At 39.4% G+C, this 18,946-nt stretch overlaps 2 protein-coding genes across 2 annotated transcripts in view; both read right to left on the reverse strand.

Annotated features, from left to right (window-relative positions):
• Positions 1-980: 980 nt before the first annotated feature.
• LOC129331461 (complement factor H-related protein 1-like) lies at positions 981-13,812 on the reverse strand. The gene is made up of 9 exons (XM_054982028.1): positions 12,966-13,812; positions 12,425-12,595; positions 9,907-10,095; positions 8,426-8,608; positions 7,033-7,245; positions 5,743-5,913; positions 3,455-3,637; positions 1,792-1,989; positions 981-1,242 (listed from the first exon to the last, which is right to left on the reverse strand). Coding segments are annotated over exons 1-9 (1,371 nt in total). The 5' UTR covers positions 13,027-13,812; the 3' UTR covers positions 981-1,240.
• Positions 13,813-15,323: 1,511 nt separating this feature from the next.
• Positions 15,324-18,946, reverse strand: part of LOC129330316 (coagulation factor XIII B chain-like) — a 74,998-nt gene continuing 71,375 nt past the window's right edge. Inside the window, exon 20 of the mRNA XM_054980348.1 lies at positions 15,324-15,798. Within this exon, the coding sequence (XP_054836323.1) occupies positions 15,790-15,798 (9 nt within the window). The 3' untranslated portion in view covers positions 15,324-15,789. The remainder of the gene's footprint in view (positions 15,799-18,946) is intronic.

Genomic DNA, 18,946 nt, shown 5'->3' on the forward strand with positions numbered 1-18,946 from the left:
GGGGAATTGATTGCTGGTGACTGACTGTCTGGCTTCCCAAACCACGGCCAAACGCACCGAACCAGGCCTCTCCTGAACACTGGTTCATTTGCTGTGGACAATAACAAACCGCCGGATCGAGATCGCGCAATCGCCCATTTCGTGGGTTTTTGAAGTTCGTAATGCGGTTCATGCCCATCTCTAGCCATAAGTCCATCCCATCCTGCAATGAAATTACACTTGATTACTTCTCAGAAGTAACGTATAAAAAGAAAATACAACAAATATGCTTGAAGGATTCCCTTATGGACATTTTTTTTTGCAGAATAATCCTGAATGTGTCCAAGACCAGCTACAGAATGTTATTGCTATGTCACTCTCCTCTGCTGATAATCTTTTTACAATATTCAACCCACATCATGAGGATATACAGTTGCGATTATAAGCTAGAGGTCTTCGTTCACAAATTCCAATAGCCAGAGGAAGTGTCATGTTGATGTAATTGCATGATGTATTAATAGGCAGAGGACTCAAAGTATGTGTATGCACACGTAAAAAACTTTCTATTATGGTCATTTTGTAAACTTTATCAACAACAACAATCTTATACATTTTTTATTTAGCAATAAAGACAAGCATTTTGTGCATGTCTATCATTTATTTTAAATGAATGAGCAAACTCTGCAGGTTAAATAGTTAAACTCCATTGCATTTATACATAGCCAGCATATTTTGAAAAAGGGCCTAGTTCTCATTGATATTTTTCTTTATAAAGACAGAAATTTATTGGTAAGACACTGCTTTCTTGACTGCTTATTTAATTTCTTCCTTTTATAGTTTTACATTTTTAATGTTTCCAAGTGTATGGCTTTAAAAGTTGGAACAGATATTGGTCTACAACCATTTTATTATTACATTTAAAAGTTAAAGGTGTGGTTTCTTTGATGTTTCCCATTTTTATTCTGTTGTGAAGAAGTACAAAGATAATTTGCCAAATAATTTGCCAAAGATATGATAATAAAGGCTGCTTGATAGGACAACTTTGAAAGAAGCAAATTATGACTTTTGAAGGCCAAATCTTGCTTTAAAACATTGGTTGCATCCTTCTTTTCCTTCATCATAATAACCCTGTTCAGGGCTCTTTTTTCAGCAGGAAATGGAATGCGGAGGAATGCGGTAGAACGAGTTCTGGCACCTCTTGAAAATATTCTTCCTCATTTCCCTCTTGAGAGTTCTGCCACCTCTTTTTCCAGAAAAAAACCTCTGTTAAATACAAAGTAAACTTTCAGAAATAAAAATAGCAGGCATAGATTTTGTGACACTGTTACTCATGTATTTATAATTGGTCTGAAGTGAACTGTAGCTTTTTAAAAATATACATATAGCCTTAGAATAGTTCAATACACAAATATAAGTATACAAGTACAAACTAATGTTTGCATCATCGTATGTTTAGTCAATCATCTAATTATGTCAAAGTGACCCAGCAGACAAAGATCAGCCTATCCTGTTGAGATCCATTCTCAGTGACTTTGTTTTACTTATTAGTTTTTTTTAAAAAGGTAGTATATCATAAGTCAGGAACCATGGATGTACTGAAGAGGTCTCATGAAATTTGTATGAAGTGGTGGGGCCCATATAGTAAACATTTCAGGGTACAATTTTAACTGTACCAGTAAATCACAAAGTTAATTTTCTTCTGGTAAAAGAAAAATAAAACCCATCTTTATTTCCATACTTCACCAGTAAAAGATATAATCCTAAACAGTATCAAACCTTTCTAAACTCAGTGACTTCAATGGATGTACTTACAGATACATCTTGGATATGTCACCTTGCCTTCTATACATTGTGTTCTGAAGGGAGGGGAAGATGGGTCCTTCCGATAGTGCCATTTACATATAAATTCCACTGCATCTCCTGATTCTGAATATAGTTTTTTATCATTTGTCCACTTCAACTGAATGTTGTTTTGTGCCATATCTACTTCAGATATTGTACATGTTGCATCTACAGAAAGGACAAAACATTGCATATTTTTGAGAATATTTTGACACTGAAGAGTTCATTTGACAAAAGTATGTTGGCAGATAGATATAAAAAGCAAGAAGCAAAAACCTGACCACCACATAAAATTGGCAGACAATATATGCAGGTGCTGTATTCATCACTAGAGATGGGCACAAACTGCATTACGAACTTCAAAAACCCACGAAGTTGGCAATCGCGCGATCACAATCCAACGGTTCATTATTGTCCACGGCAAACAAACCAGTGCTTGGGAGAGGCCTGGTTCGGTGCGTTCAGCCGCGGTTCGGGAAGCCAGACAGTCAGGCACCAGCAATCAATTCCCCTGGAAATGGAGCCAGGGGAATGCCTGAACTCTGTCTGCGCTCCTTCTGTCGCCCTGGAAACCCAAATGGAAGCCCAGCTTACCTTGATCGGCAAGTCTTCCTTCCAACCACGGAGCTGCAAAGCGGTTACAAGTTGGAAGAAGACACCCAGGGGAGGGAGCGGGAAGGGGGTGTTCTGTAGCCATGGGCACTCCAATCTCATCCCTGCAAACCCTGATAGGCAGCTCTGATGGCCAAACACAGACCTCCTGCATTGCTCAATGGGACCTGTGCTTATAAATAGCCATGGACTCCCAGGCTGGGTTTCACTTTCAGCGAGCAGTGGAGTAGGACAGAGCTCTTGCTTGCCACTTGCTAGCCTTTGGGGAGAGAGACTGCGTCAGCACCCACCTTCTGTACACTGGGCCAACATCAACCGGTGGCTCTAATTGTGTCGAGTGGGAGTTTCCTGGGGGCCTTGGATTGGAGAAGGTATAACTCTAAGATCCCTTTTCCAAACTTGGGTGATGGCTGAAGGAGAGCCTGCAAAAGACTCCCCAGGAATACGGGCTCTCTAAGTGCCATGGGGGCCGTTCCATGCCCCACGAACTGCAAACCGCAAACCGGTTCGGTAACAGAAAATGTTCATTGCAGTTCGCAACCTTGGGATCGTCGTCAGCACCAAACCACAAACCACTGGTTCGTTAAATTTTTTTGGTTCGTGCCCATGTCTATTCATCACTGTTCCCTCAAATGTCTACTGCAAGTAGCATCTGTATGCCAAGCCCTGGCTAGAGGTATTTTCCCAGCTCTACCACAAAACACAGTACATTTTTAAGAATATGTTGACACTGAAGAGTTCATTTGACAAAAGTATGTTGGCAGTCAGATGTGAAAAGCAACAAGCAAAAACCAATCCACCACATAAATTGGCAGAAGCTGCTGTATTCTCCACTGTTCCATCATATGTCTACTGCAAGTAGCAGCCACATGCCAAGCCCTGGCTAGAGGTATTTTCCCAGCTCTACCACCTGATTCTGTACCCAAAGAATAACCATTATTCCCTGGCCATGTGGACTTAAGCAGAATTTGAGCTACAGTACCTCAAAGTATCACGTGTGTAATTATAAACTTTTACATACCTATGCATGTTGGAGCTTCTGTCCAATGACCATTTTCACAACGTACTTGAGAGTTTCCATTCATTACATACAAGAATTGGCATTTATATTGTAATGTTGTGCCCGGTGCATACTGTGCTTGAAGAGGGTTGAGGACATCTCCATTTTGAATAGAGGGAGGATGGCCACAGTTTCCTCCAGCATCTGTAATGATATATTGAATGTGAGAATAAATGTAGAAGCATGAATAGTATCTTAGAAACTTCTTCAGGAATGGTTGTTGTATATTTTCCGGGCTGTATCGCCGTGGTCTTGTCATTGTAGTTCCTGATGTTTCGCCAGCAGCTGTGGCTGGCATCTTCAGAGGTGTAGCACCAAAAGACAGAGATCTCTCAGTGTCGCAGTGTGGAGAAGATGTTGGCAGGTAATTTATATCTACTCAGGAAAGTGGGTTTGGGCTGAGTCATCCTGTAAGAGTTTCCCAGGGTGTGGAATGCTAATGGAGGGAGGCTTCACTGTATCCTGAGGAGGTTCTTTTGCATATGGATTGGTGCTTGATATGCTAATCTTCTCTGCAGGGCTATTGTGGGATGTAGAGTATTTCGTTAGCCTGGTGTTTTGCAGGACTAGAAACCATCCGGACCATATTCAGATCGGTACTTACACAAAAACTCCAATCACCACCCTCGACAGAAAAGAGGCATAATAAAAACATTAGTAGACCGTACAAGACGGATATGTGAACCGCACTTTCTCAACAAGGAAATTAATCATCTAAACCATGCACTTCAAGCAAATGGCTACTCCAGAAATGAAATCAGAACAGCATTTGTTGAATTTTTCTGGTGGATCTGAATACTGTTTGTAGGCTGTGCTTTCTCATAAGCTTTCCCATCTGATCAGTGATTCCTTTGATATATGGCAAAAACACTTTTCCCGTAAGAGACTGTTTTTCCTTAGTTGTTTGATTTATCCTAGGTTTAATCGTTCTTCTAATTTCATTGTGTATATGTTGGTATAAAATGTTTAACTAATGGTATGCCTATTGTATGTTGTATATATATTGATATAAGATGTTTAAATAGTGGTATGACTATAAATAGAAAGATAATATACACCGCATGCTTCACCCATAGCACAAGAGAGGCTTGTGAGAACCTCCCATGAAGCAATGATCTCCAAGGGTGGAATATGTGGCAATTTGCATGTTCTTAAAGAATCCCAGAAGAGCTGTACATATACATTCGCAGGACTGTGAAGGGTTAATCCCTGTCAGAATCAAAGAGCTTTGAGTGACAGGCCACTCAAAGGCATCTGATGAGGTAGCATGAGCTAGAAAGAAGAGGGTCTGTTTTTAGTTCTAGCTGAGAGAGATCGCATGTTGGGAGAAGAAGTCCTAATGGAGAGCAGTTTCCATACTGGCAGGAGAACTGGGAAAGTTGGCAAGGAGGTTTGGGAAGTAGATGCAAATATCACTTTTTAAGGAATGTTGTGAGATGCAAAAATGCTGCACACTGATGAACTTGAGCCGTGTTTTTCTTGTGGGCAACTCCCATAATGTGGCTGGGTGTTGACATTGCCAACAGTTCACACCCAAGGCGAGAAGGGAAAGGGTGTAGCAGTTCAAAGCTGTCCAATGAGAAAAAGTACTCTCTGTCTCAGATACCATGGCATCAAAGTAATTTGTTGCATAGGAGCCCATTCCCAGAACTGATACTACATCATTGGTTCTGTTTCCAGATCTTTCCAGCCCCAGTCCTTGGTTCTACTGGTTCTAATCCTGGATCAACATGGACAATGATCCTGCTAATAATGCTCAATCTAAGATGAAGCATCTCTAAAGGTCTTCTTCAACTTTATCCCACCACAGAGGAGACCATCACCAGACTTCCTCCATGAGCTTGTTTATATCTATTTGGGAAGAGGACAGCACTCTCCTCCTTTATGCACTATCCCCACCTCATACCCCATGGAGGGGAAGAGGGGCTGCACTCAGCAGATGATCCAATATCAAATCTGACATTGGTTCCACCTTCTGTTCTAATCCTGCTGGTTCTGGCATCAGCTACTTGTCCAGCTTACTTGATTACTCTACAAGGGAGATGCCTTTTTGCTTGAAATCTTGAAAGCCAGTTTGATGTTGTGGTAAAGAGCAAGAGGACTCTAAACTGGAGAGCCGGGTTTGATTCTCTGCTCCTCCACTTGAGGCCAGCATTGACTACTTAAAAATACTTTTGCATAAAACAAGGCAAAGTATCATATCATGCTACCCTTCTATAAGGATGGTAAGTCACATAAATCACACTTACTGCATTGTGGTGGTGGAGACCATCCATTCCTTGTACATTCTGCAATCGTTTGCGTCTCAGCTGTTTGCACTCTATGGTCACACTCAATCTTAATTAGATCCCCATCCTGGTAAACTGTCCTCTCGGGTCTGAAAGTACCATTAGCCAATCTTGGAGGATCACATTTAATTGCTGGAAGTAAAACAAACGTTGTACAAAAGGGAAGAGAAAAATTGGTAGTATAATTCCTCTAAATGTTTGTCTGCGGGCAGAAATATTACTGTTATTTATTTATTTACAAAATGTATACCTTGACTTTCTGACCTCATAAGGTCCACCAACTAGGCTAGCGAATTAAAAACATACATAATAAAACTACACCTTAAAAACCATTAAAACTAACAAAAACCCACTAAAACAATTAAAATCAGAGCAAAAATACACATACATAGATGTTAAAACTATTAAAACTTTGGGCAGGCAGGAAGGAAGGATCACTGGGAGAATGCCAAATGATACAAAAAATTCTTCACCTTTATTATTATGTATACCATACAGGACATTTGTTGAGTAAAACAAGCAAGAGGGACAAGTGCCTCCCCCAAGAGCTTATGATCTAGGTTTCGAAAAGAAAGGTAGACCCAAGGGTCAGAATGCCATGGGATGGGGGCTGGTAGAAGAATAGGCATGCAGACAGCTAAAAATGGTATTAAAAGACAAACAAAATAAACAAAATTATCAAAGAGTTGGAACCTATGAGTAAAGGCTAAAGAATATGAGGCTTCCTAGGTTCAGAAGACAGGAGTGAAGGCGGGGGATAATGATATGTAAAATTATGTGTTATATGGATAGTGGATAAAGAGACTTTCATCATATCATACATAAGAATATAAAATGAAACTAGGAGAGCAAATCATAGTGGAACAAAAACCCCATCATGGATAATTACCCCCCCCCCCCCAAAAGTATACAAAATGCAACAGCGTCTCCATCCAAACATCATCAGGAATGATGATCAAATCATCGCGGTATGGAAACTATGCAGAGTATTTCAAGAGATGTTTGTCACCTTTATACATTTAGTTTAATTACAAATGCATGTCTTTTAGCCATGTAGCATTTTGGACCAGCTGAATTTTCCAGACTGTTTTCAAAAGCAGAGAGTTCATTACAGAAATCCAAGGCCAAGACAGAGCACTGATCACCATGTTATGAGAGGTTCCATCTGAACGCTTATGTTCCCTCTGGCACAGCAACTACTGGAATAGGTGAGGCAGCCAAAATATTTACTTCATCCCCATCTTGAGTTACCTTTACATTCAGGATACACAATTGGCCCTCCTCTGCACTGGATTTCAAAAGCAGACTGGGAAAGATTTGTTGCCAAGCTATGTCCAGGTTTACAATTAAATTCAACAGAATCACCGTGTGGAAGGTACAGAGTTTGAAACTCATCCTCGTTTGACCTCAGTTTCACACCCATTTTCCGCCTTTCTAGTTCAGCCAATGAAATAACACAGGGCTCTGTGATAAGAAAAGAAAATGACTTGTTAATGAAGATCGTCTTGTATGGATTCACCACTATGCCTTCTTGGAAAACTGAAATAATGTGGAAAATAAAGTGGGCAGTCCTCTTTCTGAACCCCACCTCACAAGCATAGAGAAAAGAGGAAAAACGGATGCTATGATAATGAGACTTCAGTGGATCAAAGAAGACATTACATTTTCAATGTGTTTTAGTCGGAACCCCAACTCAAGCTTCGTTGCTCTCAGTCAAATGGCAGCTGCTAAGAACTAATTTCCCCAGCACGGGGGGACCCTCATTCAGATCAGGATCACACTATGGAGGGCAAGGCTGAAGTCCTTTCCCCTCCACGCACCATGATGCCAATCTAAATCGGGGCACTTGTAATGCTTGGGAAATTAATTCCTAAACGCTACTATTTGAGTAAAGGGAGTAAGATGAGAAAAGAATATAGGGTTTGCCTACCCTCGTTACAAAAAATGACAGAGGTGCTGCTTCTTTTCTGAACAGAAGTCCTGCTTCCATTTTGCCCCCAGAACTTGGATCCCACATGATAAGAAATGATTCCCCTGATTCTTGTGACCCAAAGAGAGTCATGTGATCCATGTAGGAAGGGTTTTGAGGTTGTTGGGTGCACAGGTGAGAAGTTCAGGTGTAATAGTATACTCCCTTCCGGAGATCAGCCCCGGGGAGCCTGATCTTGTCAGATCTCAAAAGCTAAGCAGGGTCAGCCTTGGATAGTATTTGGATGGGAGACGTCCAACGAAGACCAGCATTGCAGATGCAGGCAATGGCAAACTACTCCTGTTAGTGTCTTGCCATGAGAATCTGCCAGCGGTTGCCATAAGTCAGATATGACTTGAGGGCACTATCCACCACCACCACTCCTGAGAAGCCCCTAAGAGGGTCATGTCACCCCTCTACAGACTCATATCATTACCCTGGACCAACAGGAATAGGCTTGAGTTCATGGTAAGGTAAAAAGAAGCCATTAGAGGGTTCGCATGACCCCTCTTCAAAAAGGATGTGACCCTTCACCAAACACAGAAAAGCACAGGGAGCTGTAACATCATTGAATCTACCTCACATGCAAACCAAATGAGGAAAAGAAAGCAAAGAATTAGTTCAAGTGATATTTTAAAGGTATATCTCTCGAACAACCAGTATCTTCCTTCTTACCTAAGCAGACAGGCACTTTTGTCCAGTTCCCGTTGTCACAGAAAGATCTGCTATGTCCTTCCATTGCATAATATCGTTGGCATCTGAATTCTACCGAAGATCCAGATGTGTACTCTTTCTGAGATAAAGTTATGGTGTCCCCATTCGCAACACTTGGTGGGCGGCTACATTTTTTCCCTCTTTCTAATAAGTAATAAGAGAGATGATTTGTCCGTGTAATCAAAATGCTCTCCCTCTCATAATGTGGCTAAATTCATACTGAGTCATAGAATCAGCATTGATGTCAGATGGCCATCTAGCCTCTTCTTAAAAACCTTCAAAGGGGAGCCCACCACCTCCCAAGGAAGCCTCTTCCACAGAGGGACAACTGTGTCAGGAAGTTTTTCCTAAGGTTTAACTGAAAACTATTTTGGTTTAATTTAACTCATTGGTTCAAGTCTAACCCCTGAGAAAACAACTCTGCTCTATCCTCTGTGACAGCATTTCAGATATTTGAAGATGGCAATCGTATCCTCTCTCAGCATCTCCTCTCCAGGCTAAACATACACAATTTCTTCAACTTTTCCTCAAAGGACTTGGTCTCCACCATTGTAGCATTCCTTTGGACACATTCCAAATGAGGTCTAACCAGAGCACAGTACAGTAACACCTTCAGTTCACATCATCTGGACACTATACTTCTGTTGATGCAGCCCAAGATCACACTTGTCTTTTTAGCTACCACATCACACTGCTGACTTATGGCCAGTACATGGTCTACTAAGATCCCTAAATCCTTTTCACATGGACTACGGCCATGACAAGCCTCACCTATCCTATAATTATGCATTTGATTATTTTTTTACCTAAATGCAGAATTTGACATTTATCTCTGTTGATATTCATTTTGTCGGTTTTAGCCTAGTTTTTCAGTCTGTTCAGATCTTGTATTCTGATTCTATCTTCTACTGTATTTGCTAGCCCTCCCAATGTAGTACCATCTGCAAATTTAATGAGCATCCTCTCTATTCCTTCATCCAAGTCTATTACTTTGAAACAAGGTATACTCCTCAATCCCAATATTCCAATGGAGAGCCTCATCACCAAGTTTTAGTAATGCCTATTACATCATAGTCCCCTACTCAGGAAAATCATGTTACTCATCTCCTTAAGACAATCATATCAGCCCTTCAAAGTCTGAAACTTTCATAATATTTTGCTGTGTAAGCATTGCCTTTTCATTAAGTGTGGGGAGATATCAAGGAGAGAGGTGTGAAAGCTAATCTTTCTCGTGTGGGAAGGGCCAGGAAATTGATGGAGAGTGTGAACTGTTCTGTTGATGGAAGAAGCCCTTTCTAGAGGGCTGGAGAATCTTAGAGGATGTGAACAGAGGAAGCCTGGCAAACACTGGCATCCAAATTGGAGAGTGAGATAGTCAAAGGACTGCTGAGGCTTTTCAATAATCCAACAGGATTTTATCAGTGCTCTCTCAACACATTTACCAGAGATACAGGATGGCAAATCCATGTTCCCATCAATACATTTCCTAACTGAAGGAGCTGAGAGGATATATCCTTCCCTGCACAAGAACTCTAGCGTCTGATTATTTCCAATCACATGGGAACGTCTTCGGCCACCAGACAAAAGGAGGTTTTTGGCTTCCAGCTGCTGCCTTGTGATACTACAAGATGCTAAAAGAAAAAAGAGCACATTGTCACTCAAATGAGAGTTTCTGCCTTTGAACCTGGCAGATTCATGGTAGCCCAGCCATTCAAAGCATTGGTGGGGTAGGTGGGGAAGTGGCAAATAGGATACCATAAGCCTTATACAATAACCATGTGTATTTAGTTTCAGATAGGTAGCCATACTGGTCCATCGTAAAAGACCAAGATTTGAGTCAAAGATTTCAAAGATCAACAAAAATTACAGAAGAATCAAAGCTCCTTTCATGGAGAGTCCTGATTAGACACGGGCACGAACAGCATTACGAACGGAAAAACCCCATGAACAGCCTGTTAGTCGCAAACAAGCCATTTGTGAGGCCCCATTGTAAATGAATAAGTGGTTGTTGCAAGCATCGTTCATTGCCTTCATCAGCCATTCATCTAGCCAGACAGTCTGGCACCTGCAATCCATTCTCTTGTCAACCGGAGGGAGGGACTGAACTCTGTCTGAACTCCTTCTGGCTTTCTTTCTGGCTTTAACCCTTCAAAGTACTTCCAGCAGAGAATTCCCCCTGCCACCTGCCAGCTGATAGTTTAAAGGGCCCTTTCCTGCCACGTGCAAGGGGCAGGGCCCTTTAAACACCCCACAAACTGACCGTCCCAATGTCAAATACCCATCAAATTTGCAGGGGACATAGTCCTCACTGTCCTCCAAAGACCCCCCAAGTTTCAGAGAGAGTGCACCCTGGGAAATGCATGATGCATGGTTCCCCCCACTTTGCTGTTTTAGGGATCTTTAAAGGGCCACGAACAACAAATATGTTTGTGAACAGGGTCATGTTTGTTACTGTTCGTTTGTTGTTCGTGGATGACAACGAACAACAAACAACTTCTTCAGGTTTTTTTTTCCATTCGTGCCCATGTCTAGTCCTGATCCCATATACCCGGAAGGGAGATGGGATGCAAGGGTGCAATGCAAAACTTAACCAGCTTGATTAGAGCAGGGGAGAAACGCTAATTTAGAAACCATGTTAATTTGTTAAAATATTAAATCTGTAACTGGAAACTGGTTATTACTAATAGCAGAGGTCACAGCAGTCCATTCAGTCAAAACAGCCAAACACGTCATGTCAGTTTTGTGATTCTCATGAAATATAATCATCATTATTAGGGTTTTATTTCATGGGAGAAATAGCTGAAGTCGTTGTTAAAATATCCAACCAACATTTTCAGTCAGTTAAGAGATACATGCACAACCTCATTGGACTATGGACAAATCTCCCAAATATGAACACTCCATTAATACTATCAGCAGAGGCAACTCTGATTGAAGTTCATTCTTCCAAGTCTGGGACTGAACAGGAACTAGCCTCTTGTGATTTCTCGCAATAAGTAGCTTCTGTTTGATTTGTAAATACTAATGTTTGCCTACATGTTGCTGGATTACTGATTCCCTATTGCAAATCAGTATCATAACGTTCGTTCCTGTAATGGTTTTTTCCGTGCATGGTTAACCATTAGCTGATCACAACTGAATGACAATTTGCTTTTCAAACACTGCCTGGAAAACATGACCACCACCACCCTCCACATGTCAGCTCACTGCATGGGCAGGGAGAGCAGGCAAAAGTGGTCTGGTCACCCTGCCTCCACCCATTGCCTGGTCATCTGCAGAGTGCAAATGTGCAGAGGAAGTGGCTGCACAGACACCCTCTTCCTTTGATCAGCAATACTGCTCTAAAATATTATTGATCATGGGAACAAGGTGTGTGCAAGGTGACTTCCACGGCATGATCCACATAGCAGTTACTGTGTTTGCTCAGAAGACATGTACATCCTAAACATATGCCTATGTGAATATGGCCCACTTTCCAGATGGAGTGCAAAATTACATGAATATACCCTGATAAATGAAAGGGACTTCTCTTCCACCACCTCTTTGACCCCTCGCTTCTATGTCTAAGCAGCTGCCGGCTTCAGTGTTTATACTGGCAAAATAAAATAAATACCAACTCGACAAAAATGACCCACAGTTTAGTAATATGTGATCTTATTACTAATCTAAATAAATTAAAAATTGAAACAGCTTAAGAAGAGAGGGATTGAAATGCTTGTTGGGCACTCCCCCCCCCTCCATTAATTCTAAATTCTTGTGTATTTGTATAGAAGAGTATAAATGTTTCATATCTTCTACTGAGACTCTAGAGCCTTATACAGAGGCAAAAATTCTTGCTGTATGGAAACTGTAGGCATTACCTCCAAATTGTGACTTGGTAACCACATCTCTCATACATTACAGACACACTTTCAGAAGCGATTGTGAAGAATCCCATTCAAACAGAATAAATCCTCTTACCCAAACACTTTGGTGGAGAGGTCCACTGTGGTCCTTCACATGTTATCCAATCAGGCCCTTCCAAGGCATATCCAGGGTAGCACCTATATTGTACTCTATCACTTTTCTGATACGCAACTTTTTCGTCACTTACCATCTCTCCAAAATCAACTTCAGGTGGTTCTTCACACACTAGAATGAAATTTAGCAAACTCATCATCAGCTTGGGTTGAATTCCGATTCCGGATTATTTTGATCTTTGAAAACTGCTCACATTTTACAAAGTTTTTAGTTATGTTCTTTCAGTGATATTCTTGGTTACTCAGTCATGCAAATTTATTTTTATTTTGTATATCTAACTTTATTTTCCTTGCCAACTATTAAAGAAGCCAATGGTTTTGTCCCTAAGCTGACTGTTCTCAGTTTCCACAATTAAACAAACCAAAAGACAAAACTGAAATCTTTCCTATCATAAACTTTAGTTTTGCACCACTAAGCCTGCCTATAACAAAAGAAGCATCAAATATCCATTTCCTTGATCTAAACATTTCCTATAACTTACCATTTTGGGAATTACAACATGTCCATAGGAGCACTAGAATGATATATTTCACCCAAATCATCTCAATATTTCAGGCAATTTACTGATCTTCAGTAATACAGTCTTCCTTTCCTGCTAGTAACTGCTTTAAAGAACAAAAAAGTCAAGCTTTTTCTCCTCCTCTGATGCCAACCTGAACTTTAATTCCGGTTGTTCACTCCTACATTTGAGCTATGCCTTCTTTGATTGGTGTAGAGCCTGTCAGGAGGAGGAAATAAGGCAGACACAGATTTCTCAATTGAAATAACATTGTCACCAGAAAGGTCACTGAATTTTGTGTTAACAGTGCTGACAGCAGGACTGTGTAAAATGAAAACAAACATTCCTCTTTTTTTGAGAAAACAAAAGCCTTTTCAATCACTTTTACTTGAATTATATCTAAATACTGACCAACATCTTGGTTATGGGAGGCTGATGTGACACATATCGTGTAGCGTCTCCTCAATGTCAGGAAAACAAAAAGGGTGTGAAACGAAAGTAATCTCTTTTTGCTAAAGTGATTGTATGCAAATATAGAAAGTGGCAAATAGTTCCAATTTCTTCTGCTGAATATCTTTCTCCCCTTCTTTCTTTTAATTTTTTTCCTTTCATAAAAATAAGGTCAACCAGAGAAACATATTAACATAAAATCTCACATCATTATTTCATAGATAAAGAAAGGGAACTAGCGATAGCTTTATTTACCTATTTGATGAAAAAACACAACTCCTGCCATTTAGAAATATTAGTCCAAATTAGTTTCTGTGAAATCCCACAGATGGGAGAACTTCAGTACAAGTTATTTGTAGATGTTCAGCTCCTTGGAAAGATTCAAAAATCCGGTTTTATGTATTAATATACAGAAAACATTGAGACAGGCACGGTCACGTTAACATTTTGTATACTGTTATTTATTACCCTTTGCAATTTGCACTTTATGGTAAATTTCCTTTTGACTCTGTGCTTAGAAGCATTATCTGGCAGCCACCTTGTTTTGTATAGTTGTTTTGTATCTTAACTATGTTTGGACCTTGAATTATATTTCACTGTATATATTATATTCTTGAGACTGTTTCACTTGATTGATTTTTTGTAGTTAGTTTTCACGGTGCTCTGTGAGCTTTTTTTCCCCTGGTTCGTCCTTCCATGATTCTCTTTCTTTTTGTGGTAATTTGAGCTGGAGCAAATATTCAGCACATGGAGAACACTTAACAAAGTCTGTGTGACTTTTTCAAATTTTAAAACCTTGTGGTTTCATTGGCTGAAGTGACCCCCCTGCTTAACTCCTTATTGCTATAAATTTCCCATTGTGAACCTCTCAACTTGCCAAAACTAAGAGGGAAAAAGATCTTGGGGTTATATTGAAGAGCTGGACAAAATGTCGACTCTGTGTCCAACAGCAATGAAAATGGTAAACTTCATGCTAGGGTTTATTAGGAAAGGGATTGGAGATAAAATGGCCACTATTATAGTGATGGATATGTGGCATGGCTTCATTTGGAATACTGTGTGTATTCATGGTCACTGTACAGCTGGAAAAAGTAGAGAACAGAGCAATGAAGATGATTAAAGGGTTGGATCATCTTTCCTACAAAGGCTAAAATAAGTGGTGGTTGGCTTGTTTCATCACTGCACAGCTGCTGCTCAGAGAAAAGAGGGAGGCAGTCAACGAGAGGAGGCAGAAGAGGTGGTGGTGAGCCTGAATTCCCTTCCCTCCAAACCTGAGGCCCTTCCTGTTGGGAAAGGGAAGTACGCCACCATTATGTCTACAGCTTTGCGTGCACAGTCCCTCCTCACAGCCACTTAACCATTATTTTCCTTAAGTTGATTAGGGGTCATGCATAGAGGAACCATTTCTGCTAAACTGGAAGACTGCGGAAGAGACATAACCTAATCAGTCAAAGAAAGAGGTGTGGCCACTGGGCAGGAGACTGCAAAGAAAGTAGAACCAAGCGGGAAACTGGGTAGAAAGATGAAGAAATGCTGCTTAACTGGAGAAACAAAGATAGGCTAGTAAAACAAATAGGGAATTTGTTTAATTTAAATAATGGAAATATGAATGTAGGGGGAAATATAACCACCCCCTAGGGGTCGCCATAAGTCCACTATGACTTGAGGGTATGATTTCATTCAATTGGAGAGGATATACAGCTGAGATCAAACACCACCGGTTTTTGTTTGCAAACTCTGCTAACCACCTTTGGTATTGAGATGATTACATAAAGGATTAGTATGCAGAGCAGTAAAAGTGTGTATATCAGCAACGAAAAAGCTCTCCAGCAGAGCCATTTTCAAATTTATTTTTAAAATATACACTTAGTTTGGCAATAAAGACAAGTATTTTATAAACAAGTGCTTTTTATTTGTTTTGGACAAATATACACACAAAAGCCCTGCAAGCTAAACAAAAAAAAAATCTTTTGCATTTAGAGCACACACTGAAAATAAAGGACTAATTCTCATCGATATTTCAGTTTATGGAACAAGAAACTTATTTCTGCTTTGTTGATTTCAGATTTAGTTTCTTCTTTTTATAGTATCATACTTGTAATGTTTCCTTGGCATATGGGCTTGAGACTGGCTTGGATGTAAATCTACCACTATTTTATCCTCATTATAAAAGCTGAAGGTGTGGCTTCCATGAAGTTTCCAATTTTGATCCATTGTGAAGAACTATAGACCTTACTTACCAAAAATATGATTACAAAAGCAGCTTGATATGACAATGTTTGAAAGATACAAACGATGATTTCTGGAGAGAAAATCTTGATTAAAATCAACAGTTGCTTCCATCTTTCCATTCGTTTTAATAACCCTGTTAAAAACAAAGTAAACATTCAGAAGAACAAAATAGCATGCATTTTCCTGCTGTGCTGAAAAAGAACATCATTTTCCCAGGTGACATAGAACATGCTTCGTGCATGTGCCTTCCCCCATGGTGCCTTTCCCCCTGGCCAGGTGAGAGATGGGGGGCAGGGGCTGGGGACCCCCACTGGGGGGATGGCATCCCTACCGAACAGGACATGGAATAAATTCATACCTGAAATTTGTCAGGAAAATTCAGCCCCCTTTTGTAAATGACTAAGACAGTATTGGAAGAGGAAGACTAACAGTGTTCCTTGCTCAGGTTTCAAAGGGGAAAAAACGGATAGATTGAATTACAGAGAAGTCAGGGATCTGTTAACCCCTTACTCTTTACCATCTTATGTTATCCTTTGATGTGTAGCTTGCTATTCTCAGAATTTCCTCCTCATGACACTTCATCTTCCTCTTTTCCTCATTAGCTCCATCTATCCTCTCCATCTTGCACCATGGATGCAGGAATCACCCTGAAATCCACTCACTTCTTTCTATTGCTCCTCTTTACTATCTTTACTATTCAGTATGGAGTTCCTACAATAAAGAATTTATTTCTTTTCATTATACCATATGTGGTGGACTTGTGAAGTAGCGAAGCAGTACTGGGGAGATATAATAGAAGTAATTAATGAGGTGTTACAAACCCAAATAAATAAGAACCCAGAACTGCTGCTGCTAAACTTGGGAATGGAGAATGTTCCAGTGCAAAATAGAACATTGTTATTTTATATGACAGCTGCAGCAAGATTACTGTATGCGCAGAAATGGAAAGTGCAAGAAGTACCTACTGTAGAGGACTGGATTTACAAATTGCTGTACATGGCAGAGATGGATAAAATGACAAGAAAACTTAAAGACCTGGATCCGGGACAGTATTTGGCGGACTGGGTGAAACTGAAACAATTTTTGGAAAAAAAATGGGATGTGAAAGGAGAATTGTGGCAGTTTGAGAACTTTTGAAATAAGACATTTTAAACAGAAGAGAGAAGTGACTTTACCATTAAGAATTTATATCTATTTTAATCTAAGCTTGGATTATAATATAGCAGAAGAGGGGTGAAATTTAGAACTGATTTTTAAAGAATAAGATAGGGAGGTTACGATAAGTAATACCTTTATCAGAGTATATGAATAAGGGAATAGTTAAACAAATATACTGATGGGGCATACTATATATATTATTATGTTGGTAGATCAGATTGTATGTTATATAATGAATGTGCAGTATGGTGCTGTGTGCGGTGCCACATTGGTGGCAGGGTGCACAGTAGGGATGTTAATACATATTATAATGACAATAGTATATTTGAGAGAATATATGTTTAAAAGAAATAGAATATGTTTAAACTAAGACTTTTGTTATATATTATATTATATTATATTATATTATATTATATTATATTATATTATATTATATTATATTATATTATATTATATTATATTATATTATATTATATTATATTATATTATATTATATTATATTATATTATATTATATTATACTGGTCTGCTATATTGAGGGGTATAAGATTTATACTATATTGATAGTATAATTGATAGATGTATATTTTACTGATAGAATATTTGATAGTATAATTGATAGAAGCATGCTATATTGATAGGATATTTGATATATATGATAGAATACCTGGGAAAAAAATTAGAATGTGCTTAGACTAAGGGAATTATCATGTAATAAGAGGGGGTAAGGGTTGGAAAGCTGTTGGAAGTCGATAGAGAGGGGGGAGGAAAAGGGTGGGGGATAGGGTTAATTAGATATTGAGGGAATGTATGTATTGAATTTGAAAAGTATACTCACCAATAAAAATTTTCTAAAAAAAAAAAGAATTTATTTCTTTTCTAAACCTTTTTTTTAACAATTTTTATTGGTGAGTTCAAATTCAAAGTCAAATACATACAAACAAACCCCTACCTAATTTACTATAGCCCCCACCCTTTCCTCCCCCCCTCCTTATCGACTTCCAACAGCTTTCCAACCCTTAACCCTTTTTATTACTCCATTAAATTTCACTTAAATTCTTCTCTAACACATATATCATATCTCTTACTCTAAGCATAATCAAATTCCTGCGTACACATACTATATTAAATCCTCAAATAAGTATATTTTGCTTTTCATTAATTAAACTTTATATTCTGGATATCATTTCCATAAACATACTGCTAGCTTAGATTGTTCTTTTACAATACATATATCATAATATCTCTTACCCTAAGCATAGTCAAATTCTTTTGTATACATACTATATACTATACATACTATATTATATCCGCTAATATATTCATTTTGCCCCTCTTTAATTAAACTATGTGTTCAAAATAAAATTTTCTTAAACATAGTACTAGCTTAGATTAATAGTTAAATTTCCCCCTTCATGGTAAAGTCACTACTCTCTTCCATTTACAACAACTTATTTTAGTAATTCTCAAACTGCCACAGTTCTCCTTTCACATCCCATTTTTTTTTTCTAAGTATTGTTTCAATTTCCCCCAATCAGCAATATATTGTCCTGGATCAAGATCCTTAAGCTTTCTTGTCATTTTATCCATCTCTGCCATGTACAGCAATTTGTAAATCCAATCTTCTACAGTTGGTACTTCTTGCACTTTCCATTTCTGCGCATACAAAAGTCTTGCCGCCGTAGTCATATAGAATAACAATGTTCTATACTGTATTGGAACATTTTCCATTCCCAAGTTCAGTAGCAACAGTTCTGGGTTCTTATTTATTTGAACTTGTAAAATTTCATTGATTACTTCAATTATATCTCCCCAGAATTGCTTGGCTACCTCACAAGTCCACCACATATGATACAATGATCCTTCATGCTTTTTACACTTCCAGCATTTGTCTGACATGTTGGTATTGTCCGGGGTCTGAGGCACAGCCCCCGGCCTCAACAAGAGGAAGCAGGGGGAGGCAGCCAGGAGACAGCAGTCCTGCCACCTCAGCCAGCAGCCAGGGCCAGAACCTGCCTACACCAAAGGGAGAGGGCAGAGGCAGGAAGAATTGGGACCCAGCAGCAGCCCAAGCAGGGCCCTTACCTGCAAAGGGGGAGAAGCAGCCACAGCAACTCAGAGCCA

Source organism: Eublepharis macularius, chromosome 5 (genome assembly GCF_028583425.1).
Source record: "Eublepharis macularius isolate TG4126 chromosome 5, MPM_Emac_v1.0, whole genome shotgun sequence".
NCBI lineage: Eukaryota > Metazoa > Chordata > Lepidosauria > Squamata > Eublepharidae > Eublepharis > Eublepharis macularius.